This window comes from Pleurodeles waltl, chromosome 3_1 (genome assembly GCF_031143425.1).
Source record: "Pleurodeles waltl isolate 20211129_DDA chromosome 3_1, aPleWal1.hap1.20221129, whole genome shotgun sequence".
NCBI lineage: Eukaryota > Metazoa > Chordata > Amphibia > Caudata > Salamandridae > Pleurodeles > Pleurodeles waltl.
The window spans coordinates 1,040,105,621-1,040,132,172 of record NC_090440.1 but is presented as its reverse complement, the minus strand read 5'-3'; the positions used below and the strand labels follow the sequence as shown (position 1 = coordinate 1,040,132,172).

General features: G+C 41.6%; 1 protein-coding gene across 3 annotated transcripts in view; it reads left to right on the top strand.

Moving 5' to 3' along the window:
* Positions 1-26,552, top strand: part of STEAP3 (STEAP3 metalloreductase) — a 75,202-nt gene that overhangs the window by 35,658 nt on the left and 12,992 nt on the right. For all 3 annotated transcript variants that reach the window (XM_069224333.1, XM_069224334.1, XM_069224335.1), the window contains exon 3: positions 17,429-17,956. In XM_069224333.1, the coding sequence (XP_069080434.1) occupies positions 17,429-17,956 (528 nt within the window). The remainder of the gene's footprint in view (positions 1-17,428; positions 17,957-26,552) is intronic.

Sequence of the window (26,552 nt, the reverse complement as noted above, 5' to 3'; positions counted from 1 at the left end):
GTAATACATACTTGGAAACAGCCCCACAACATATAGGTCGCATAATGTCAAGAGAAACTTCTTCCCACACCTCCTTAGGAATTTCCTTCAATGCCATGGGTTTGCGTCCTAAGTTTCAAAGACATATCAGCCAGTTTGCACTCTACACAGTCTCAGACTTTTCTCTCTAAAGCCAAATCCATATCCATACCTGACCACCAATACGCACTCCTCATTCTTTTGTTTTACAAATCCCATGATGACCAGAATACGCAAGATTAATAAGGCGCTCACGTAAATCAGAACCTGCAACCTCTTAACTCCACTCCATTCTGTACAGAAAGTTCATGCCAATCTTTCTTAAACTGTAAATCAACATCCTCACAGTTCCTCAAAAACTTTCCCAAACTCAACAAATCTCAAATTTTCTGTAATTCAACATCACTGCTCAACTCCTGTAACGACTCATACTCCGCGATACAACCATCAGTAATACTGCAAACCTTCACTTCTTCATCAACCCACCAAGAAACTTCATCACCATCCTCCTCAAAATCCTTCGCTCGCATTCTGGACAAACAATCAGCAGTCCTGTTTTCGCATCCAGGTACGTACTTAACAACTATGTTTAAAGTCTTGAAGACCAACAACCCGTTTACAAATACGAGCAGAAATATTGTCTAACCCCTTTTTCCCAAAAACGTCTCGTAAAGGTTTATGGTCGGTTTGCACTTCAAAGCACATTCCCCAAAGAAACTGCCTAAACTTCTTGATAGCTCCGAATATAGCCCAAGCCTCCTTTTCAATTGTGGAATAGTTAAATTCTGCTCCCCGTAAGCCGCGTGAGGCAAACTCAATAATATTAACTTTGCCATTACTTAATTGCTTCAAAACACAGCCCAAACCTCCTATCTGTGGCATCAGTAGTACTACAACAAGGAACACCTGGTTGAAAGCTGCTGAGAGATTGAGCCGAAGACCAGGCTTGCTTAAAGTCCTCAAATTCCTTTTGACACTCCAGATGAAACCAAATCCGTCCCTTTCCTAAGCAAACTCCTAATGGAACCAGATCTTTTAGCAAAGTTAGGAACAAACCTTGTGTGGAATTTAGCCATCCCTAAAAACATTTGAACAGCCTCTTTTTTCAGGTGGGGACAAATTCACCATGGCTTTAACTAAATCACCTTTTAGGTTTAACATCCTCACTAGATATTGTGTGACTTAAATTCGTAATCTCTGACCTGAAAATCTTACACTTATCACCTTTCAATATGATGCCTTTTAACTGAAATATATGTAAGACTTTTCTAACTCGCTCTTTGTGTTGCTCAAAAGTTTCAGTGTAAATAAGAACATCGTCCTGGAAGTATTTAACACCCTCTACATCACCAAGGAAGCTATTCATAAGCCTTTGAAAGACAAATGCAGTTGAACAAAGGCCAAAGGGCATCCTATTACATTTATCAACTCCAAAGGGTGTAAGGAAAGAAGTGAGCAGTTTACACTCCTCACATAATTGCACTTGATGGTAAGCTGAGCTTAAATCCAATGTAATAAAATACTTAGCATTGCCTAAGGAACTAACCTTCTCAGTTATATTTGGTAAGGGAAACCTACCTTTAACTACTTCCTTGTTCAGATTACGCAAGTCGACACACAACCTGATGTCCCTTGATCTCTTTGTAGCTACCACAATGGGGGCTACCCATTGAGCAGCTTCCACCTTTTCGATTATTCCTTGTGATTGCAACTTCTTAAGTGCTGCCTTCACTTTGTCTTGTAAACTTAAAGGAATATTTCTGACTTTACAAGCTATAGGTAATGCATTTTCCTTCAAGATAATATGATGTTTGTAACCCTTAATACAGCCTACATTAGTATTGAAAACATCTGGAAAATCATGCATTAATTCCTCACCAACATTACAGACGTCCTGTACCTGTGGCACAGAATTAGGATTCAAAGTAATTCCTAACAATTTTTGATGCGGCCAGCTTAATATGGTGTCACCCACCACCGGAGCATACACTTTACCAACAATCCTGTTGCCCTTGAATACAATAGTTGCATCAAAATTTCCCTTAAATTTAATAGGTTGTCCACCATAACTGTATGGTGTAACATCAGGATCCAGAAGAGTTGTTCTCCCTTGAAAGTTCTTCTCATAATAAACTTGTGATACCAAAGTCAACTTTGCTCCTGAGTCCATCATCATCATCATCATCATGGGGATATTGATGCAGTTCACCTCCACCAGATCTGAAGGGTAGTCACATTGAATACTAGATATACAATTCAGATCATTAACAATTTGCAGAATAAAATCATGTTAATCATCATCAACAACACACTCCACTTCATTCACTTTCAATTTTGCTTTTACCAAAGACTTACAACATTTTGCAAAATGACCCCTTTTCCCACATGTGTTACATACAACATTAATAGCTGTACATTCTTTGCTATTAGCTAAGTGTGATGCCGAACCGCATCTGAAGCATAGCAATCTGGACTTATTGACACCTCTCTTGGTTTTGGCATCTAAAGACTGAACCATGTTAACAACGCTCTTAGATTTTTTTCAAGTTTTCAATACAAGACTCCATGTTCAATTTGTTTAGCAATAAGTAAAACTTAATCTAAGGTAGGATCACCCTTTGACCATAGAGCTTCTCTAATTTTATCACTCTTACATTCAAGCATAAACTGATTGCGAATGCGTTCATCCACACAGTTATCAAACTTGCATTGCGCCGCTAATTAATGTAAATTTGTCACAAAGTCTTCAACAGTTTCAGTGTCATTTTGTTTACATTTGCCAAAATATAATCTTTGAAGTATGATGGAAACTTTAGGCAAATAATGTCTATCCAACTTGAGTAGAATAATCTCACATTCCTTCAGAGGAGAGTGCACCTCTGCGCCATCCGGAGAAATAATCGCAGGTAAAGTTTCCAAAACTTCCTGTCCGCAGATAAATTGCTGCCACATACTCTGTGTATGTTAAGACCTTTTTACATTTATGCCACGGAATTGGAGGATCTACAGGTACAGATAAGAAAAATGGAGGTGGCGTAATGTTCTGCATTGTACATCAAATAAGTAGTTATACGCCAACTGCTCCATTAAAGCAGAAGATTTCAAAGTAGCTATTTCTTCATCCATTACAAACGAAGTTTCCAAAAAGAAGTGCACTATAACGCATACGTTGAGTGATTTGATTCCAGAAATAGTACTCCGTACAGTGTTGTAATAAGGAAAGGCAATGCGCAGAAGAAGAGCGTGCGTCTCTACTATTGTTGTTAGTGGCAACAGTTGCCAACACGGCGTAAACAAATGGAAAAGGTAGAGAAAGGCAACGTGCACAAGCCGAGCGTGCGACGTGCGTCTCTACCCAAGTACTCAATGGCAACAGTTGCCTATGGAGCGTGCGAAGGAGCGGCTAAGGACGCTGTAACTAAGGTACCGAAAGATCGCTGAGAAAGGAAAAAAAAAAAACAGACGCGAGCTGTCGCGTGCGGCATATAAACTAAATGGGTATACATAACGAAGCCAAAAATGAAGAAGAAAAAAATGTCACAAACCAGCGTGCACAGATCCAGGGAAAAATACTTGAATACAGTAAATACGATCATACATGTAAGTGTGTTTGAAGTTTCCAGAGTAAGGCAGAAGGGTCCCAGGTCACTAAGTCGTCGCCATAAATGTAGAAGTGCTACTGCTCCAGGAAGAATGAATCCAGAAGGAGAAGGAGAAGGTAGAGATATAGTCACTTTTATTAGATGAATGGTACAGAAAGGGAACTTCGTGCACACCTGCATGAAGCTCTCTCCTCTCCAACTGTTGTCTGAGAACCATGGCTCATTCTAGATCACACCAAGGAGAGCAAGTGCAGGAAGGGAGATAAAACATACCATCTATGTCAAACTACAACTGTTATATAACGAGGAGAAAATTAATAAAGATAAACTATAAACGGATACTACACTATGCCAATTTTGAGTACTGGGCAGTTCTGGAGATTATCTATGATACAATAGAAGTCAGCATTGGGTCAGAATTGGGCCTCTGAAAGTGAATTTGTTTGGGGAGGAATCCTCCTATTTTATTTCAGCATGCAAGCGTGCCCCCTCTTTTTTTTTGTTTTTGTTTTTTTGGTTGAATATAGAAAGTTATTTATGCTTATATGCTGTCATATAATTGTAGAAACAGTTGTGCCATATTAAATACTGTGTTTTCATCTGCCCCAAGAGTAGATGTTTGCCAACAGTCTGTACGTGGTCATAGGCACCATTATCCTTAATTTGTCAAAGATTACATATGATAGCTACAGTGCTTGAGAAGGTGGAAGGTCTGAATACCGCAGTCAGAATATTTTCCGACATTAGTATCTGGTCCTAAATATTGCTAATAAAAATATTACCCACTGGGAGTTAATATTAAAATTTTTTTACCCAATAGGATGCTATTATCGTTATACATATTTAGAAAATTATATTTATGCTAGACAAAAGTAGTTTGTGATTTTCTGACACACAACCAGGAATTTAGCAGTTAGTCCTAGGATAGTCACCCGGACTGATGCACAATCAATAGTCCTACTTTTAATCATTTTTTGTAATGTTTTATTGTGTTTTTCATTTCTCGGTGCTGCCCAGTGTGTGACTGATAATATTATCATTCTTGCCTGTAATGTTCTACATTTACCTCATCCGATTGAATTGAAGAACAGTTTAGAGCTGTCATTCAAAATGTTTTCACTAGCGGTATACCACAGCCCTAATTATAACACCCCTTTATCGTAACTACGAATATGGTGTAAGTAGTAATAATCTGGCATTTTCTTTCTCCGTTTTAGAACACATGCACAATTCTCTTGTTTGGTGTCCTCAGAAATGTAATCTAATCCCCTACAGTAGTAGGACCTTCAAACACTTTGAAAGTTAAGAGAATAATCCAGCTGTGCTGCACATTTCCATGGTCACTGCAATGGTAGAAATGCCTATGTTGTCATACTCCACCACACCAGTTCATTTTCTTCTTTCCACCAACTAAGAACATGAGTGTGACTTTTTGCCTATGGTTTGTGAATTTAAAGCTCTTCCTAGGCTGGAGTCCTCCCAGTACAAATGCCCATATAGTCTCTCCTAGTTTACATTGGGCACTTACTAGATGTATGCCATTTCCTCACGCCTAATGACTTTCACCAAAGATTTTGGGCCAAAGAGCCTCTGAGTCAAAAAAACAGTTGGTGGTCACTTCTCATCCAGAAAATGAACAATGACAGTTAATGATATCTTGTGCCTTAATGGAATTGAAAGGGACAATTTCCTTTGAGAGAGAGAGAGAGAGAGACCACATGAATGAGCACAATTCCTTGGTTTGAAACAGATGACTCAAAGGAGCCACTTCAGGTGCAGACACCCTGTGACCAGTCATTTTTGATCACCTTGCTGAGGTGGTTACACCAAGGTTAACACAGATCATCGGCGGGCACAGCCTGGTCCTCGTACTTGACCCACTTTGCCTCTGGGATTCATGCAACTGAAGGTTCAAAGCTCTAGGGCAACCTCGGGGGGGGGGAGAGAGAGAATCACATTAGCAAGATAAGGTGGCGGTTTTAGATTGTTATCATACACATTGCTCCTAAGCAACCTTGTTTACTATACCCAGATAACCATTCTGGTTGCAGTAGACAAGTTCTTCTTCCAATACCCCTGCAGTCAACATATCGTCATGGTGGATCATCTCTCCTGCTAGAGTTGCTGATGCTGCAATTAAGTCTTATTCAAAGTAATGACCTGCAAGAGCTGTGGTATTAGGAACACAAGATTATCTGACCTGTTCTATCTTAATATGCCAGCTCAGTAGTGCGATACAGTGGCTTAAAAGGAATCCTATAAAAACGAGCATAAACACTGACACCCTCATAGCACTTCTAGTGACTCAACTCCCATAGAGTCAGCGCCTGCCAGTCCTTTTTTTTTTTTTTTTTTTTTTTTTTTTTTTTTTTTTAAGATATTGATGTAGGGAGGTAGTACTGGGTAAGGCTTTCTAAAAGTTATACCACCCTTCCCTTTTCAGTGGGTTTGGACTTACATTTTGTTATTTACTAAATATCCTAAACTTTCTAATCAACATGCTAATTCCACTTAGCTTGCAAGTGAAGCAGTTGTGTGATACAACAGCTCAATGCACAATGGCAAACAATACTGATTTTTCTGTACTTGTGTGCAAAATAGTCTTGATGCTATTAACCATCTGAATGCAGGTACTATGCTTCACTTTTTTACTTTAAAACTCTGCAGCAAAACACTGAAACAAGAAATCCATGGAATGGGGGAAGTCTTAACAATTCTACCTGGCATCGGTGAGCCACTGTGTTGTCAGTAACAGTTTAAACATCCAGTCTTGCCTTAGCTCTTCCTTATTATGTTTCGCCTACATGTTGACAGACCTATTGTGAACAGTTCAAATATTTACATTAGCTTTGGGTCCGCCCTTTGCTGATCATTGTTTGGCTATCTTGACAATCTCATTTTCTTGCTTCTTAAGCTATGGCTTTCTTTCCTCTTCTTTTCTTTTGTTTGTACCTCACCTTGAGCATAGCTTTCTACTGTCCTTTTGTTTTTATCATTTCTATCCTTTCCCAGCTCACGTTTAGGGAACAACATTTTTCTTTTGGTTTTATCACTCCATGGGAGTTTTTTTTTTCTTACCATCTCCCAATCTCCATGTGTGCTGTTACCACCTTCACACCACCATCTCCTGGCTCGTCCGTTCCCTTGTACTACTCATCCTGTTTGTTACTTTTTATTTATTTAACTTTTTAGGATTCTGGCAGTACCAGTGTGCTACTGCGCCACTCCCTTCCGTATATGTGCTTCAGTGCATCTTTATTTTAATTTGCCAGTCCAAGATGAGTGAAAAATAAATAAAAGCCAAAAATGGCTGCTTTTTCATGACATGCACATACAGGTATGGTGACACATGCATGCGTATACGTCATTGTTGAGCTATGATGCATATGCGTGTGTACATCCCCCCGTGCTAGGTCACTTTTATTTATTTTTTTGGGTGCACCTTCCTAGCATGAAAATCAATTTGAACCGTCCAAGCGCTGTGGTACCACAAAAACACTCTAATTTGAAATATGGTGCTTTAACTAGTCTTCCACCATATCATGCATTCTTCTGTTAAGCTCCTATAAGAGAAATAGCAGACAGCCACACTGGGAGACGGGCACAGCACAACCAACAAAAATTGCATTACTAAGAGATAAACTATTGTCAATGTTTTTATACTGAGGGCAAAGCACAGAACGGGAAGTTATCAACTCGTCAACAGATTTAAATTAAAACATCTTCGCTAATTCACCAGGCTAGCTTGGACCTTCTGTGATAACCCAATCCAGCCTTGCCTCAGTGTCTTGAATTAGAGGCTTCTTGTGCCTTTTGAGTCCAACACGGTGACACATCTCCACCTGCCTATTCTAAGTCACCCACCGCACTTGGGGAGTAGAAAAAGCCAGAGCCTAAGTGCTCCTAATCAAGATAAACCACTCCGTTTCAAACTTGCTAAAACTTAGGTCTCATCAGAAAAGTGGTCACCCTGATGCTGGCCTTAGACCTACCGGCTGCCAGAAAGTGAAATTCAATCCTCCGAATTTGAGGCATACACCTAACTTAAGTTTAGAAAATATTTGTTTTAAACTTGGCTGTTTACTCAGCGTTTTTAAGTCCTTTTTTTTTTTTTTTTCCCTTTTACTGCACTCTGTTTTTTGTTGCTTGTTTTTCTAGAGCCATGATACCATTTCTCTCCCTACCCCCACCGGTTGAACGTTGTGCTCAATATAACACAATAAACAGACACTTAATAGGCAAGTGGTGCAGTGCAGCAACATATGCACTGCTATGGCAGCTGAAACTCCACAGCAGAGTATCCCGCAGAATAGCCTCAGAAATTTCCCTGAACGAACAATAAAACACAGTTTTATCTTGCCACTATAAGAACATAACAATGCCATCTTTTGTGCTAGAATTTGAAATGTCAGTGGACTGTGGGCGTTAACTAATGTCCCTCAGGATTAGCATATAAAAGAGTACTCTGTTACTGAGAAGTGTCGGGTAACTCATTGACCAATTAAATTGTTATCTTTATCCGTTCACTCTCCTATAAGCTTTACTTCCTAGAACCTGATCCAACAAGACATTTGAGTCTGTATTCTAAATCTCCACTCCATCAGGTCACCATTTCAATTAGGGCCAATTCAGCCTTTTAGCCTTCTAGTTTTATTTAGTTGGGTAATAGTAGCAGCTCTTGCAACACAATTAACTAGCAACAAATGTATGAAGTGTTACATTAAAAAAACAAACTTTATTTGTATTTGCCGAAGGGGGATAGAAATTGTGTACCACAAGCCAGCCTGGCCACTGCATTCATATTGGTTTGTAAAACTTTGTTTTAGGTCTGAGAGTTTGTGATAAAACCACAGCCTCTCACTTAAAACCCAAGGATCATCAAACGTGCACAAAGGATCATCCAACCACATTAAATTATATATTTGGCAGCAGGGGAAGGTGGGTACCACCGTTCCTAAGGTCCAAGAAGAGGGTCTTGCTCTACGGAAGACCGACTGGAATCGGGCTGAAAGTTCTAGACTAACTAGAAACCATGGTTACACCACCTACAGGGAGCCACTAAAGCCACATTCATTACCTGACCTGGACTGGGACTCTGATTCACCACATAGAATTCAATGTATAAAACAATTCAGTGTTCTAGTCATGAAGAAACACAATTGCTGATTCTGCCCCTCTCTGCAGGGTCAGCCCCCCCCCCAAACCTTTTGCCTTCACCCCTCCTATTTTTGCTGATTTCGTTTTGGTTAACCTTAGGAATCTTCTCTTTATCACTGTTAACCAGTGCTAAAGAGCATGTTCTTTCTCCTTAAAAAAGTAGAATGGGCTTACACCGAAGTGGCATATTTTGAATATACTTGTAAGTCCCTTGTAGAACGGTATACCATATACCCAGAGCCTGTAAATTAAATGTGGGTCTTGAAGCATTTATTGTGCCACCCACTCAGTGGTGTAACATTAGCCCTTGGAGCCCCATGCTGACAACCAATCTTAGACCACACATAAAGACTCAAGACAATTCACATAACACAACAGATAAAACAAATTACAACAAGTCAATACATCCGACGCACATGGAGAATTTGTGTAGATCGTCACAACACTCTTCTTCGACTATATCGTCATCCATGAAGCTCTGATTAAGTATTTCGAATTGGAATTTTTACCAAGATTTGGGTATTGATGCAGAGTCATTAAAGGAGAGACATTATTCCAGCCCATCGGTGCACGATCGTGTGCAGCCCTGAGGAAGGTGGCTTAAAATATCAATATTTAGTGGGATCCACTGAAACGCGCGTCAAAAAATTATTTTTTTGACTTCGATATTATGTGTATGATTTTGCAAGTATTGTGTTTTTGATATATTATGTAAATATTACGTGTTTGTTGTAATTTGTTTTATCTGTTGTGTTATGTGAATTGTCTTGAGTCTTTGTGTGGTCTAAGATTGGTTGTCGGTTCATGTCTTATACTGAGTTTATATAGGTAATTGTTTATTCTTTATGACTATCAAAAATAATTTTCATTTTTCTATGATACACAAATTTTTGACTTATATGTGTATACATATTTTATAATTGAAATAAGAGAGAACTTTTTCTTACTGCACTTCTGAGAGGATCATCTCTCCCATAGGGTAACCTTGGGTTGCCTTATGACATTTAATACGAGCTAATGTTTGATTGGGAACTGGTGAGTGTTAGAAATGGGGTCTTTGGTTGGCAGTCCTGTTACCCTCTACCCAAGGAAGGACTCTCACTCTAGTCAGGGTAAGTCACACACAATCCAAATTATCCTGGGCCCACCCTCTGGTAGCTTGGCACTGAATAGTCAGGCTTAACTTGGAAGGCAATGTGTAAACTATTTGTGCAATAAATCATACAATACCACCATATAGCACCACAAAAATACACCACACCGTGTTTAGAAAAATATATAATATTTAGCTGGATAATTGCAGGTCAAAACGATCAAAGATGCAATAAGTAAATGCAGAGATGTCACTGAAAAGTGATGTAAAGTGTCTTAGGTCTTTTAAAAGCAAACAAAGTCTCTTTCGAGCACAAAGTACTTGGTTCACGTGAAAAATCTCTGCAAAGGGCCGCAGAGGAGGAGATGCGTGGAAACAAAGGGGTGTGCGTTGATTTCTCAGGCCGCACACAGTGATGCGTCATTTAGTTTTCACCCCGGGACGGCTGTGAATCGATTTCCGGTGCTTGGTCGTGGATCCTCTTCGGGTTGCAGGGTTTTCAGACACCCTCGGGATGATGCATCGATTGCCAGCGCTGCTAGGACGAAGTCACAGGAGCTGCGTCGATCCGGTAGGCATTGTGTTGAATTTTCTACTGCATGGCAGATGCTGCGTTGATTCCTCTCAAAGTTGGGCTGTGTTGTTCTGGCTCGGCTATACGTCGATCTAGTGAGGCCGTGCGTTGAAGTTCTAGTCGCTATGCTGGCACTGCATCTATCTTCTCGTTGCAAAGTCAGGCTGCGTCGTTCTGGTTCAGCGTGCGGTTAAATTTTCTCTGCGATGCAGGCTATGCGTTGCTTCTGGCAGGCTGTGCGTCTGATTTCGCCGCACAAGGAGTCCTCCTTGTAGAGATGAAGTCTTTTTTTTGTCCTGAGACTTCAGGGAACAGAAGGCAAGCTCTATCCAAGCCCTTGGAGAGCACTTCTTCACCACAGCCAGAGAGCAGCAAGGCAGCAGTCCTTCACAGAAAGCAGACAGGTGAGTCCTTTGAGCATCCAGGCAGGTCTTCTAGGCAGGATGCAGGTTCCGGTTCAGGTTCTCTTCTCCAGGAAGTGTCTGAGTTGTTAGGGGCAGATGCCCTGTTTTTAATACCCAAATGTGCCTTTGAAGTGGGGGAGACTTCAAAGAGTGGCTTAGAAGTGCACCAGGTCCCATTTCAGTTCAATCCTGTCTGCCAGGGTCCCAGTAGGGGGTGTGGCAGTCCTTTGTGTGAGAGCAGGCCCTCCACCCTCCCATCCCAGGAAGACCCATTCAAAATGCAGATGTATGCAAGTGAGGCTGAATATCCTGTGTTTTGGGTGTGTCTGAGTGAATGCACAAGGAGCTGTCCATTAAACCCAGCCTAAAAGTGGCATTTCTAAAATAGTAATATTAAATCTAACTTCACCAGTCAGCAGGATGTTGTATTACCATTCTGGCCATATTAAATAGGATCTTCCTACACCTTTCAGATCAGCAGCTACCACTCAATGTATGAAGGCGTTCCCAATGTTAGCCTATGAAGGGAGCAGGCCTCACAGCAGTGTAAAAACGAATTTGGGAGTTTTACACTACCAGGACATGTAAACTACACAGGTACATGTCCTGCCCTTTACCTACACAGCACCCTGTCCTAGGGGTTACCCAGGGCACACCTTAGGGGTGACATATGTAGAAAAAGGGGAGTTTTAGGCTTGGCAAGTACTTTTAAATGCCAAGTCAAATTGGCAGTGAAACTGCACACACAGGCCTTGCAATGTCAGGCCTGAGACCAGGTTAAGGGGCTACTTATGTGGGTGGCACGATCAGTGGTGCAGGCCCACTAGTGGTTTTTAATCTACAGTCCCTGGGCACATATAGTGCACTCTACTAGGGACTTATAAGTACATTAAATAGCCCAATTGGATATGATCCAATGTTACCATATTTAAAGGGAGAGAGCATATGCGCTTTAGCACTGGTTAGCAGTGGTAAAGTGCGCAGAGTCTAAAAACCAGCAAAAAACGATATCTCAAAAGTGGAGGGAGGCAGGCAAAAAGTTAGGGGTGACCACCCTAAGGCTGTCAGGTCTAACAGTGAGCATTTCATGTTTGGTGTCTGAGAAATTGTGATGAAAAATTCTCTTTAATGGTAAAGTCAGAATTTGAGTTACAATTTTGAGGATACCACTTTAAGAAAGTTGACATTTTCCTGCCCTAAACTATCTGGTGCCTCAGGCCTCTCCTGGGTCACATGGCTGAGTGTACCTGACGTTTGGATTTTGTTTATTACTCCCAGACAGCCACACAATAGAAGGGATTTGTTGTGCCTAGGTCGGGCATTAACTTGAAGGATGTGTGTGTTGGGGAGGAAGGGGGGGGGGAGAGCAGGGGTGGAGCTGGCCCAGCCCCACTTGCAACTGAATAGGTTGTGCTCTACCTTCACACTACACTAAGGACTTGTCACCACTGCATTTTCTATGCAGCCAAGTTGAAGTCCGGGCACGGGAATCGGGAAGTTCCAAGCACTTTGTAGGAGCATTACTAGAAACTTCTACTTCTTCAAAGAAGGCACCAGGCATAAAAATAGGACCCTTCGACCTACTCTTGAGTTCTTTCTGGACCTGTGGAAGAGCTCTCGGAGGACTGCCTGCTGCTGTGGCCTGCTATGTACTCCACAAGGCTGCTTTGCTGCCTGCCTTGAACCCTCACAGATCTGCTCTGCTGCTTGAGCCCTGTTTCCTCACTTGAACCCAGGACTACCAGAGTGACACCAAAGGTTAGGATGCTGGCTTCCTTTTCAGAGCCACATGCTCCTACCATCTAGAACATGCACTTAGACACGGCCTGAGGGAGTCCTAAGCCCCCAAGTGGTGACCCTCTAGAGCTGGACTCAGTGATGGTGCCAAGATAGCCAAAATCCAAAATATGGGATTTTTCTTTTTTGTTGTTGCTAAAAACTGCTCTGAGAACCAGCATGCTCATCTATCCGCCCAAGGTGCATCACCAGCCTGCCTGACTTTGCTACAGCTCCTGCTATGTTCTTTTCTGCAGTAGCAAATCCTCTTCAGTGGCCCTTTGTTAATGGGATATCTGGTCTGGAACTCTCTTCTGCTACAGCCATCTGCCTCGTCCCACTTGACATTTTCTACTTCCAAAAAAGAGGCTAAATTTGAATGTAGAAATCTTCACTGCAACTTTGTCCAACAGCACCCCGACCACAAAGCTCTGCCCTCAGACACAGCCTTTTTCCACTGAACCTTACCTTCTCAGAACTTTTTCTCCAGAATTCCTTTTAAGTCAGGAGGCAAACGTTGACTGGGCCCATTCCACTTCTTGTATCCAACCTGCGCGTCATTGAAGTCAGACATATTTTTAATCTTTGACCTAGTTCAGGGTTCTGCAAAGTCTGTCCTGGAGAGCTGGGTCCATTCCAGGTTTTTAGCATATCCACATTTAGAAAAATGTAGATTTCTGAAACACCTTGTTTCTAAATGTGGATATGCAAAACATCTGTCAGGGCCCCAGCTCTCCAGGTCTTACTTTGCAGAACCCTGACCTAGTTAAATGTGAATAGATGTCTGCAGTTGGCGCTTTGATCTTTTTAGTTGTTAGTTTTTACTAAAAACTTTAATAATTCATAACTCTACTGATAGACTTGGTGTTGTTTTTGTTGTCCATTTATTAAAATGCTCTTTTTCGAAATAGGTGTGGGATTTTTGTGTGTTGTGATTTCACTTTATTACGGTTTGTGTGCTCTATAAACACATTGCTACTAAGTTAAGACTGACTACTTCTACTTTTATGCCAATCTGCGAGAGGGAATTGATGCTGTTGTTAGAACAGGGATCACCCCCCCCCCCTTACTTAAAGTCCAATCTCCTATGAAAGAAATCTGAAAAGGTGGCCATTCAGTATGCAGTAGACTAATTTAGGTGATATGTGTCTTAAAGCATTTTTAAAGATAAAGACAGTACAGGTTCATCCTCTGATCACTGTAATCTTTCAATTATCAAAAATTAAATAAAGCTGCTACAATTCATACAGCATTATGTCAATTAAGACCATAATGATGTTCTTTGCCAGCTCCTTGAGTACCTGGGATCTTGTTTCTATCAAGTGGCTGATCTGGAGAAGGCTAGATGACAGATCCCCAACCTTTTGAGTTCTATGGACCCCCACTTAATCATTACTGGAACCCGGGGACCCCCACTGAATCATTACTGAAAGCTGGGGACCTAATCTGTTAACATTATTTAATTTTCTAAGCAGTCGCAGAGCCCCCAGGGGTACCTGTACCACAGGCTGGGAACCACTGGGCTAAACCATAGGACTTTTTCTCTAGCTAGGCATTTTACCACAAAAGAACCTAAAGTAAACTCTAGACAGTTGATGTGGACATTCTCTGATGATAGCTTGTCTTTTCCAGGCATCTATCTGGCCACCCACCACTCCACATAAAGCTTACCCAACTGAGGAAATCTTCTTGATATATGAGCGCCCCCTACAAGGGTGCCCAATATTTAATCTCCTAAAGGCCCTGCAATGGAGCTTGTCCTGGAAAATTGCCTAAATTGATAATGTTAGAGGAAGGCCTGTTATCCATTTCAGCTCCTGGAGAGAGATCAGCGCCCTTTGCTCAAGGCAATGTGTATTTCCTTATTGCATTGACTTTTGGGGCACTCTGTAAATTGAACACAAAAGATACATTTGGGGGGAACGTGCATTGTTAAAAATAGGGATATCTGAGCATTCAAACACTTCTTTAGGGCAGTGCACTGAAACGGGCATCAGGCTATCCGTTAATAAATGTCCACACAAAAAATTAAATACTCGTTTTTGCAATTTATTTTTTCCAGCTCATCCACCTTGACATACTTTTCATTTGTGTGTTCAAAAGCTTTGTAAAATGGTCCAATGTCACTCATTTTTCATGGGTAATGTCATTGTCCTGCAATTCCTAATGCTTAGAGATTTGCATTTTTGTTAAGTTTGGTACTGTGCAACAATTGTGTCATGTGGTGAGTAGCAAGAAATGTAAATCCACCACACACCCCAAAAGGAGAGAAGAGTGCAAAACAAACTGTGGTGAAGTGGCTTCTGGTAGGCTTGATTAGTCCTAGGGGACCGGAGGTGCAAGATTGATCTTATCGCATGGAATCCTCCTTAACCAAGGGTATAAAAAGTGCTAACATAAACCAGCTGTACCTATAATAATTCTAAGGTAAGAAAGCATGCGTAATATTGAGTTTACCCTCTGTGATTAATCTTGGAGAGTACCGGGAGACTGCCCAGAACTGGAATAGTGCTGAGAGGTGCGTAAATCCATGTTTTATGTCTGGAAGGTAGACAACTTGAAGCCAGAGACTGCCCAAAGGCAGAGGAGTGTACAAGAAATCAACAGTAGCCAGTATGAAGTGGAGCAGGAGAGGATAGCCTTAACAACTGCTGTTGCCAAGCCTTGCCCTTGAAGTGATCTGGCTTCTTAACCTCTGATGCTGTGGCTACTACACCTGCTCCAGTAGCATTATGCGCTGGAACCAGTCCTACATAAGTACAAAAAGGACTTAATACCCTACATGTATTAGCATTGAAAACTAAAACCTGTACACCACTTTAAATATGAAGGGGAAAAGAATACGTTAAAAGGCATATAGATATTTGCCCATGAGTAGGATGGTGGTAATACTGAAGAAGATGGAACCTGGTCGAAGGAAGGACTTGCTCAGGTATAAAACGTTACACCTTTTATTCAGTGACAGGAAAAAAACTAGACGCACAACCAAAAAGAAGCTTGCAGCTTCCTTGCTCAGCCACTGGCCACCTGTCAGCTCCAAGGCCTTTCAGCCAACTTTCCACTGTACATTATCAAACTCACTCCTAAGTAGAGAAGCACCAGACATACAGTAGTACAAGATACAGTGGAAAACACTCACTGAAATACAGTTGTACAATGTATTATTTACATTTGTAAAGGGCTAAGCAGAAGGTACTGGAGAGCTTTCCAGTAGAATGTATATGCAATCATAGAATAAAACAATACAAGTCTGTTGCTGCCAGAAATTAAAATAAATACCAATCTCCAGAAAAGAAGTAAAAATAAACCTAACAAACACAGTTGCCTTTTAATAAGCAGAGTAAAAGCTTTCAGAGATGTCATGGATTGTAAATAAACAGTGGTACATTATGCTGTCCTCCAGAAATAGATTGCAAAATGACAATGGTTCAGGTTTGTGCTCAGAGTGAGAGGCTGAGTAGAGAGTTGGATGTGGACATCCACGTGGAACTATGTTGTATCCTGTGTTGCGATTTGCTGTGTGTGTCTAAGCTAAAGCAGTGTATTGCAATGTAATTGCATTTATTTATATATTGCTTACTACCCCTGAAGAGGCATTGAAATGCTACGTGAAACAAATGGAATGGTTCTGACTTCTTTTTTAGGGCCTAGATTTGGCATCTTTATCTTAGCTTCAGGCCTGCGCCTTGTGCCCTTTTACCTGTATAGACATTTTCATTTGTTGATTCATTTTATTATATTTTAGCAAAGCTTACTTTTCTGTAGGGTTGTTTTTATATTCTAATCAGCTGCCTTTTTGCAAAAGTATTTTTGTCAGTTTCTTTGCACAACATTTCATTCTGTTCTCTGCTTAAGACTGACGTCGCACATGAACGTTTACTTGGTATTTCCAGTCCAAGAGTGAAGCAGTCAACCTTCTAATCATAGACTTATCACGTCAGGCCTGTTCTCAGAACATAACAAGTTTTATCATATAAACACCACACAGGCTGAAGAAGATGATTTTTGGCTGCCCCAAATCACCTTTATTTTTCCAGGTTTGGGTAGTAGCTGGCTAGCAGATAGTCAGGCCCACGGCTTCCAGTCAGTATAGGACTGACTCAGCCACCCACATGCGGTGGTGTTGCTTCCCGAAATAAAGCAGTCTTACCCCCCCATGATAAGGGCCCTACGACAACAGGTGTAGAAAAGGAGAACACTGTCACCTCTGTTTATAGCAAAAAAACTGCTGATCAACTAAGACAGAGCGCCAAAGGCATTCAATAAGACTGGGCTAGACCAAGGATCCCCAGGGTTGGCAACATGAAGAGAACTTCAGAGTCTTGGCTGAAACTGTCAGATGTGTGACCTTAGTCACCTAATGTAATTTTGGTCTGGCTCATCCAGGAGCTAATGTTGAGGAACACCATGTAGAGAGAGCTCATGCACTTTCCCTTGTACCCGCAGCCATTTATACGCCAATCAGTGGTGGGTGGTGTTTGGTCATTTTCTGATTCCAGGTTTAGATGCTGTTTGCATTTAATCCCCACTGATGCTCATCTTGTTTTTTCATGAAGGCAACTGATTGAATTTTAAAGGTGGTGCTCCTCTTTACTTTCCTGAGTGGAGCTCCCTCACATACAGACATGAAAATGTGTTGAGTATTTGTGTTGTACTCCTAAACTTTAGTGAAAGTGTCACAGATGAAACCCTTCAAGTGTCAACTGCATGCTCTGTACCGTCATTACATCATTTTCCCTCCGAGATTGTTATTGGTTAAATGCCCATTTCTAATTGTATCTTTTTGTTTGTGTTTAATTTGTAGGTCTTGATTTGTTCTGATAGTCCAGAAGCAAAGAATGCTATTTCAACGATTGCTCGCAGCATGGGATTCATCCCAGTGGACATGGGCTCCTTGTGTGCAGCACGTGAAATCGAGAACGTTCCCTTGCGGCTCCTCCCACTCTGGAAAATACCTGTCCTGCTGGCTTTGTGTTTGTTCGTAGGCTTTTATGTTTACAACTTTACAAGAAGTGTCCTACATCCTTACCTACAGGAGAACAAAAACAAATTTTATAAGATTCCGATGGAGTTGGTCAACGTCACGCTGCCTTGCGTGGCCTATGTCATGCTCTCACTAGTTTACTTGCCCGGAGTCCTTGCAGCGTTTCTTCAGCTACACCATGGTACGAAATACAGACGCTTTCCTGACTGGCTCGATCAGTGGCTTATTCACAGGAAGCAGATCGGGCTTGTAAGCTTCTACTGTGCAGCCTTGCACGCGGTGTACAGCTTCTGTTTGCCAATGCGCCGCTCTAGTCGGTACCAGATGCTGAATGATGCTTTCAAACAGGTAAATTCATAGCAAATTACACTTGCAAGTTGTGCTAATTTGGGTTTTACTCCGTTTTACTGCAATACTGAGGACTCCTCAGTCTCACAACTTACTTGCACCTACTAATTATGAAGAATTTATATGTAAGGTGGCTGTTGTTTTTTTATAGGTGCATTTTTTTCATTTTATTCTGGTATTTTTAATTGTGCACTATAAATTCAGGTTAAATGGTGTTTCTGGAATGTGAAGGCAAAACCAGGACTGGATGACCTGCTCACACCTGCCGTTGGTAATATAACGTTTATGTATAAAGTGGACGATCATCCATGGCGGTCTTCTGGGCAAGTGAATAGTTGACTTGACCTGCCACATTTCGAACTTGTGACCACGAGGTCAATTACGGAGTTCTGTAGTGCTACATTAGTGCACCCAGCCACCAGTCCTAAGTTAGCATCCTATAACTAGATCACTTTATTAACCCACATCCAACACTTTACCGTTCAAACCATACATTTAATACCGAAAGTTCAATGTTAGTGTAGCACGGTGTAGTACCATGACGTCTAGTTCTATATTGTGTATGCACCTCACAAATGGAGGTAAGGTTTAAGCCACGAAACAGCAGTTCGTGTTTTAAGCATCTTTGAGATACTGTGGATTGCTGCCTTCTTTTCCCATGTGCTAAGCACTGGATCCGCATAATGACACATTCATCAACTAGCGTCCAGTGTAATGGAGACAGTTTTTGTGAGCTGAAACATGAACCTGGCTATTGCGTTGTCTTAAAAGGAGGTACATACTTTTGATCCTGATGCATTTCTTTAATTTGTGCACAGATGTAAATGTTTTAGCACAGGTGCATCATTGATTACCAAGTACTTGGGTGGATGACAGTCATTCTTAGGGATGGCTTCATAGTACAGTAGTCCATAAGACCTCTTGCTACCAGTTCTTTAACATATACATAGGGGCTTTGGCTCCTCCCAGAGGAGTAATTCCCTCAACTCATGCTATAGGCTGTGTGGTGCATCATTCCACCTCTTATGAAGTGCTTGGATTCCAATGCAGGAGGAACTGTTTTACATCTACACCAAATGCCTACACGTTACATTTTTCCTCGCATATACACTTTATTGCAAAAACAATCAGTTTTATTTTGTTTCCACATTAGCAGTGTTTTTTAATGTTTATATCCGGACTCAAAAATGCACGCTAGACCTAGTAGCTCTGCCAATGCTTGTTTAGTCTGCTTCACCACCATGGTAGGGTGGAAACAGTGACAAAGCCAATAGCGTGGTCTTTATGTTTAAAGGTAATATGTATTTTACTATGTATTTTACTTTGAGCAGCAATAGGAGTCCCAGTAGCTACTGGCAGGGACAAATGGGATAATGCAACACTTATTTACCTAGGGGAGATGGCGAGAGCAAAATCCATCAGATTTAGCAGAAGTGCTAAAAGGGGCATCGGGCAGTCATGCTGCATCTTACTCTAGGAGAGGTGCTTTGGGCAGGTACCATGATACAGCTCATTGAACTACCTGTCAAGCGATGGTGGACCTCTAGAAACTATGCCCAGTCCTAGGACATCTCTAAATGTGTAGTACCTCTTTCTCCAGCAGAGCATTAGGTGGTTGGTGCATCCGTGTATGTGCACAGGTGCTTAGGGATGAACTCATAGTAATTGTGAATGAGTAAATGCTTGCATAGGGAGGGATGGATGGATGGATGGATGGATGGATGGATATGCATTGATGGACATGTGTGAGGACGGATTGAGTATGTCCATACTTGAAATCATGCATGGACTAGATAGAGGATAGTTGTGCATATGAATGCATGAGTATAGGGTGAGTTGATGCACAGGTGGACTGATGGATGAGTGGGTTCAGTTGTATGAATGCATGAACATGTATAGGTTGATGGATATGTAGATTATGCCTCCAAGGGGACGGATGAATGGATTTTGTATGCAGGCGTCTCTATCCTCATGGTGAACATTTGTTGACATGGACGACTGCATGAATCTGTAAATGTTGGTATGTTGATGGCTGAGTGTGGGTTGGCCTACTCCTTGAGTGATTTCTCTAGCAAATGCACACACAGTCCCTGGGTTTTCTAGTATGGCCACATATAGGTAACATAGCAGGCCAAACAAATTGTCCATTCGGCCTTAGTGTCTCTGAAAGATGTCCTTTTTAGGTTGAGCGTAGCAGCGCGCAAGCGCTGTTCTTCAACATGTTGTAATCTATTCTTTGGGTTTTAACCACACACATCTCACACCCATCACTTTCATTGGCTTCTGGGCCTGCCTTTCAAAATTCCCTTGATTTCACAGGTAGATGCTTGACATTTGTTGTGTCTTGAGGCTGCTTTGTTACGCCTTGCAGACTGACCCAGTTACAGGGATTATTACACAATCAGCCATATACTTTAGTGTGTGCACTATATATATATTTTTTTTTTTGGTCTCTCCCCTTCACGTTTCATGGCACTTTGAAGTTGCATATAGCGCAAACTCAATTTGAGGTATTGCAGCACTTTGCATGAGTACCAGTTACGTCACACTGTTACTGAATCAGAGTCGTTTTTAGCAAAGCTTCTCGATTCATTTTCACAGCATTCTTGCTCTCAGCTAATGCAACCATGTTGATCCTGCTTACATTTGACATCCTTTACCTAATCTAGCATCCTGTATGAGTTTGCTTTTTTCAGCCAGCATATTAGTCTTGTCTCCTCTCCCTAATAACGTGAAGGTACAGTGTAAAACATTTCACAAAACGGGTGCCGTGCTTCATATTTCAGCACAGCACCTGAAAGTCACTGGGGATGTGTTCAGTTCGCGATTGCAGGATGCAATACCTTATGTGGCCAAAAGTGGTCCCAAGGGATACCTAGGGGACAGCCTGTCATGCTACGCCCTTTCCCTGCATTGTGCACATTAGAACGGTAAATGTGCCATTTTCTTTTTCCAGCCATTTACTTTTATGACTGTTTTGCTGTTGCATAGGATTGCAAATGATGGCTCATATTTTTCTTGCATTGTTTATTTTGTTTAAATACGCAATTCACACGTTTGGAAACAGTTTTAATATTGGTTTCAGAACGTTTTGTTTTTGCTGTTATTCAGATTCTGTGATTATTTTGCTGGAATTACCAGTCGGGCAGTGCTTGTGTTGCACAGTTGTGACACAGTACTCGTCTTCTGTGCGTGTTTCTTTGATTTGCTTTATTTAATAATTTATGCATTAACCTTCTGCGACACCTTAGCATAGTCAAAATTTCCACTGGGCAGATTGCCGATCTCTCTTAAAGAATAGTTATTTTGACATTTTTATTGTTGCCTAAAAATAGCTGGTGGCAAGAAAAGCCAACAGCAGGTGCATTCAACATTTTAATACACTTACAAAAACTGCACCCCCTCCCGAAGTCAACACCCAGTGCGGTGGCACCGGTCGCACCTTCATTCTTTGCAGCAGGCATATTAACCCTCTGCACTACCTTACCATAGCTTCAAAACTTCAACTAGACCGACTTCTTTTTTTTTTTTTTTTCTCTCCCCTCTCCCTCTCTCCAGGAAGAATATTAATCACAGAGTTATGTTTCCATTTTTATTCTTGCCTAAAAATAGATGGTGGCATGACCTTCATCGTATAGGTTTATTTGGATTCAGAAAACCTGCAGACATCATAATAAATTTCCTCATAAATACACAGAATAAAAAAATATATAATAAAACAGTGCATTTAACTTAAACACAAATATCAGCATCACTTGCAGATCACAAAAAGCCATAAATTAATTTTTATCTTGCAGCACTTAATACAGTCATTAAAAACATTCGGATAAAAAAAGTTAACTTTTTCTGTAGCTAAAAATTGTAGATACAAAAAGGCATGCCTCACCTGACTAAAATGCTCAGTTAAAAAAAAAAAAGGGGGGGTTTAATATATTTATGCTTGAGGAAGATATAAAAAGGGCACAACAGTACAACATGCATAGTATTGTTAATGGAGACAACATCACAAGAACAAGTTGGGAAAGCAGAACTTTCATAACATGTACCCGTAGAAGCAATCAACTGATGAAATAATCCCAACATCAAATAAGTAAATACACAACGTGAGCAACTGGATATGCCCAAAAGAAGATGTGGTTCAATACTCAGAACAGTTTTTATCATAGCAAATTCCTGGAAGGGTACTTTTTGTAGAGCAGAAGCTTCCCACTCTACAGACTTTTTCTTAAAATAGGCTTCTCTGAACAAAGTTAGATCCTTCTTGGGAATGACTCTAGGATTTGAAAAAAGCTCTGGCGTCCCCAAAATCTTAAAATTGTCCTTAACATATGACAGACAGGGTATATTTGCCATGCCATCTGAATACATATAATCCTCATTAACTACCCTGTTAAGACTTAATTCAGCCTTCCGCCAAATAGAGCACCTGAACAAAAATGGACGCAGGCAAATATAATCACCAATATAACCCACTCCCAATTCTTCATGTAGGATCTCCACTGCTGTGCCATGCCCACCACCCAAAAGCCCCCTTAAAATGTATTTTATGCCACCCCAAAGCATCTATATTCACACTACTCCAGATGTTGCCGCCAATTGTGGAAATGTGTGAACCCAGTCTCCAAAAGTGCACTCTCCAATCTGTTAACATACAAGATTAAAAAGAAAATGGGCCAGTATGCACCCATGCCGGATTCCTCTACCAAGAGAAAAGTGCCTAGTACATTCCCCATTATTCCCATAACGAACAGAGGCCGTCAGGCACTGATGAAGGTCCCTCAAAGTTTATCAGATTCGCATCCACCCCTATGGAGCCCAGCTCTGCCCAAATTTTCTCTCTATTCACTTTATCAAAGGCAGAGCTGAGGTCCATGAAGGCAAGATGCAGAGAGCTCCTCTTTGCCCTAATGTACTTATTAACAATGAGGTGGAGATTCAAATTCTGTTTGACTGTGCACCAACCTGGGTGAAAAACATATTGAATATCAGAATATTTTTCTCTTCCGCCCATTGAGTAAGTCTGTTCAGCACGACCCTGCCAATAATCTTGACCTCAACTTCTATTAAAGAAATGGGCCTATAACAAGAGGGGGTCACTTCTACTGCCCTTCTTAAAGATCGGTACAATAATAGAGTGACTCCACAAAGCAGGAATGGGACAACTAATGGCAGCATTAACATAAATAGTAAAGGTGCCCAAAATCCAATAAGGGACTTGGAAAAAGTCCCGGGAACACCATCTGCGCCAGGGGCCTTTCTCAATGGGAGGGATCCGATAGCATCTCTGACTTCCCATGGCAAACTAATGTAAGATTCCTGAGCCGGAAGAGGGGATGAGGAGGTGGGCTCAAGCCCATTATATAAATAAGAAAAATGTGTCTCCCACACCTAGGCAGGCTCTAATGTAGCCTGCTCCACAATGTTATCCTAAAAAGAATGGTTGGCACTTTAAAAAACAATGTGCTGGACATCTGACAACTAGCCTCAAGCAGATATTCTGTTTTCAAATCCATCTTCCTTGATTTTAGCACTTCTCTATATAGATTCCTACAATGTATTTCCACCCCCCGCCCGTGTGCAGAAATTATTAAACCAACCACAGAAAGTCGAGGGGGCCGACCTAGATGGCTTGGTCAACACCTCATTATTATTCTTACAGATCTTGTCATATGCTGCTAAAATACTATGTTTGGGGGCGTCCGTATCTAAGCAGGTCTGAAATTCCTGAGGACAACATGCAATTAACCTAGCAAAGAAAAAAGCTGCTCAGGAATTATTTTGCCCCACTTGAGTTTACGACCCTGATCAGAAGATCTCACTTGAGGGACATAATGGCTGGATTCCCCCGACTCAAAATCCCAGTGAAAACTCACAATAAGTGGGCTGTGATCACTAGGGATATTCCAACTCACAGAGAAAGAGATTAATAAGGGGAGCAAAACCTCAGAATATAGTCTATAATGGACCTTCTCCTGTGACCCTTAAAAGTGGGGACAAGATGACCATCTTGCAGGGTCATTAGATCCAAAAGGTTAACCAAATTTCAGTCAGCCGCCAAATCATTCATTATTTCTCCTTGCCTCAAATGATGAAGGTGAGCTTGATTCTGAAAATCCGCAGTCTCCTCACCTTCATCTTCATTAAGAGAAGAACCTTTACACGAGTGAAGATTGAAATCACCAAGAACCATAATTACTGTGTTAGAACTAAAATGGGCTAAATGACTTATGAACTAAACAAGGTCATAACATCCTCTGATTAATTCTCATGAACTGCATTATTGACATTAACACATAAAACCCCAATATTATTTTAACACACCCAAAATATGAGGAGAAGTTCACACAATCTCTTCCTATACAATAGGATAGGTCTACCTTAACCAATGTCAGCAGTCCCCCGGTTAGAGCCCACGTTTCCTGGAAATATAGAAAATCAAAAGAAGTGAGCAGTTTAAGCCATTCGGTGTCGTCAGACTTCGCCCTCAAACCTGTTATATTCCAGGACATAATTCTAAGAGCCCTAGGGGAGGCTGCTACTTGTGACCCAGTTCTAAGGCTATTGTCCATCCCCAGTCAATCTTGCTCTTTCAAATCCGAAAGAGGTTCAAACCGATTTGTCAGGACAAGATTTGACACTGCTTTCCCAACACCAAATCTGTGGACTCAGCTTGTTGCCCTATGAAAATTAGATTAAGGAGCCATAGGAGCTGGCCTCAATGAATACGGATAAAAAAAAAAAAGCCTAGCGGTAGAACCTAGCTCAAACCTCCTAATTAAATCCCCCCCCCTCCAATTGTTTGAGAAATTGACAACCATATAATCCCCACCAATAGATTTAACTGCTTGGGTGCCGCAGACGAGGTGGTCTTCTCTGGGTATGGGCCCCCGGGGGGAGAGAGAGTGCTCCCCCCGATGGCCGAGCACCCCCCTCCCCTGGGCAGAGATGGAAGGGGAATCTCTCCCGATTTCTCCTCCGATCACGTGGAGGGGGCAGAGAGGCATGAAAGGAGCGGAAAGGCCTTTCCTCTCCTTTCATGTCTCTCTGAGCATTTCTGCTGCTCGATCGCGATATTTTTGTTAGGCCAATCGCCCCCAAAGGATTGGTGTGTGTGTATGTACACGTGTGTTTTGTTTTGGGGGCAGCCCCTTGGGCAAGGGTTGCTCCCCATGGGGGCACATTACTGTTGGCCATAACTTCCATCTTTGGAAGGCCCCCCAAGGGAGACAGAGAGCCCACCGGATACCAGGGAAGATTTTTATTTTTTTTCCCCAAAATAAGAGGTTGGGGGTATGGCCATACCCCCACCCCAAATAGATGGGGCCAAAGTTGTTCTGCCCACCAGTGGGCAGATTGGGCAATTACCCCCTGATCCACACCCCGGGGAACAGAAAGTCTACTAGATGGCAGGAAATAAAAACAATAAAAGAAAATAGTGGGGTGGTGGCTACCAACCAGTATGGGCCTGGTTATGCCCCCACCCGAACTGAAGGGGCTAACAGTCATTCAGCTCTCCCCGACACTAAAACATCTTATCCCATGGCAAGCAAGAGGACATTTCATTATTTTCGGTTCTTGTTTCTCATTTGGGCAATGAGAGCTTGATAACTCTCAAAATCGTCCCACTTGGAATGGTGAGGGCTGCACTTCTTCCTTTTTTTTCTTACTTTGGGAAGCTGCCATGTATAAAAATCCACAAGACCTAGACACCTCGGAAAACTAAACATCTAGTTGATTCCAGGGTGGTGTGCTTCACATGCACCTTGCACCATTGCCTTACCCACAATGCCCTACAAACCTGCAACTTTGCTGGAAAGCACACATTTTTCCCACATTTTTGTGATGGAACCTTCCGGAATCTGCACGAATCCACAAAATCACAACCACCCAGCATTGTCTCATCCATACCGATAAAATTTCTGCTGCACTTGTCAGCCTAAAAATGTTTTTTTTTTTCCAAACTTCCCTTTTGGACCCACTTTGGTTCTCCCTCAATTTCGACGTGTTTTTGGCTCTTCCAAGTCACAAACACTTGGCCCACCCACACAAGTGAGGTACCATTTTTATCGGGAGACTTGGGAACACTGGGTGGAAGGAAATTTGTGGCTTCTCTCAGATTCCAGAACTTTCTGTCACCGAAATGTGAGGAAAAAGTGTTTTTTTTTTTTGTTTGTTTTTTTTTTTTTAGCCACATTTTGAGGTTTGCAAAGGATTCTGGGTAACAACCTGGTGAGAGCCCCACAAGTCACCCCGTCTTGGATTCCCCTAGGTCTCTAGTTTTTAAAAATGCACAGGTTTGGTAGGTTTCTCAAGGTGGCGGCTGAGCTAGAGGCCAAAATCCACAGGTAGGCACTTTGCAAAAAACACCTCTGTTTTCTTTGAGAAAATGTGATGTGTCCACTTTGTGTTTTGGAGCATTTCCTGTCTCGGGCACTAGGCCTACCCACACAAGTGAGGTACCATTTTTATTGGTACACTTGGGAGAACATAGAATAGTAAAACAAGTGTTATTGCCGCTTGTCTTTCTCTACATTTTTTCCTTCCAAATATAAGACCGTGTGTAAAAAAAAGACGTCTATTTGAGAAATGCCCTGTA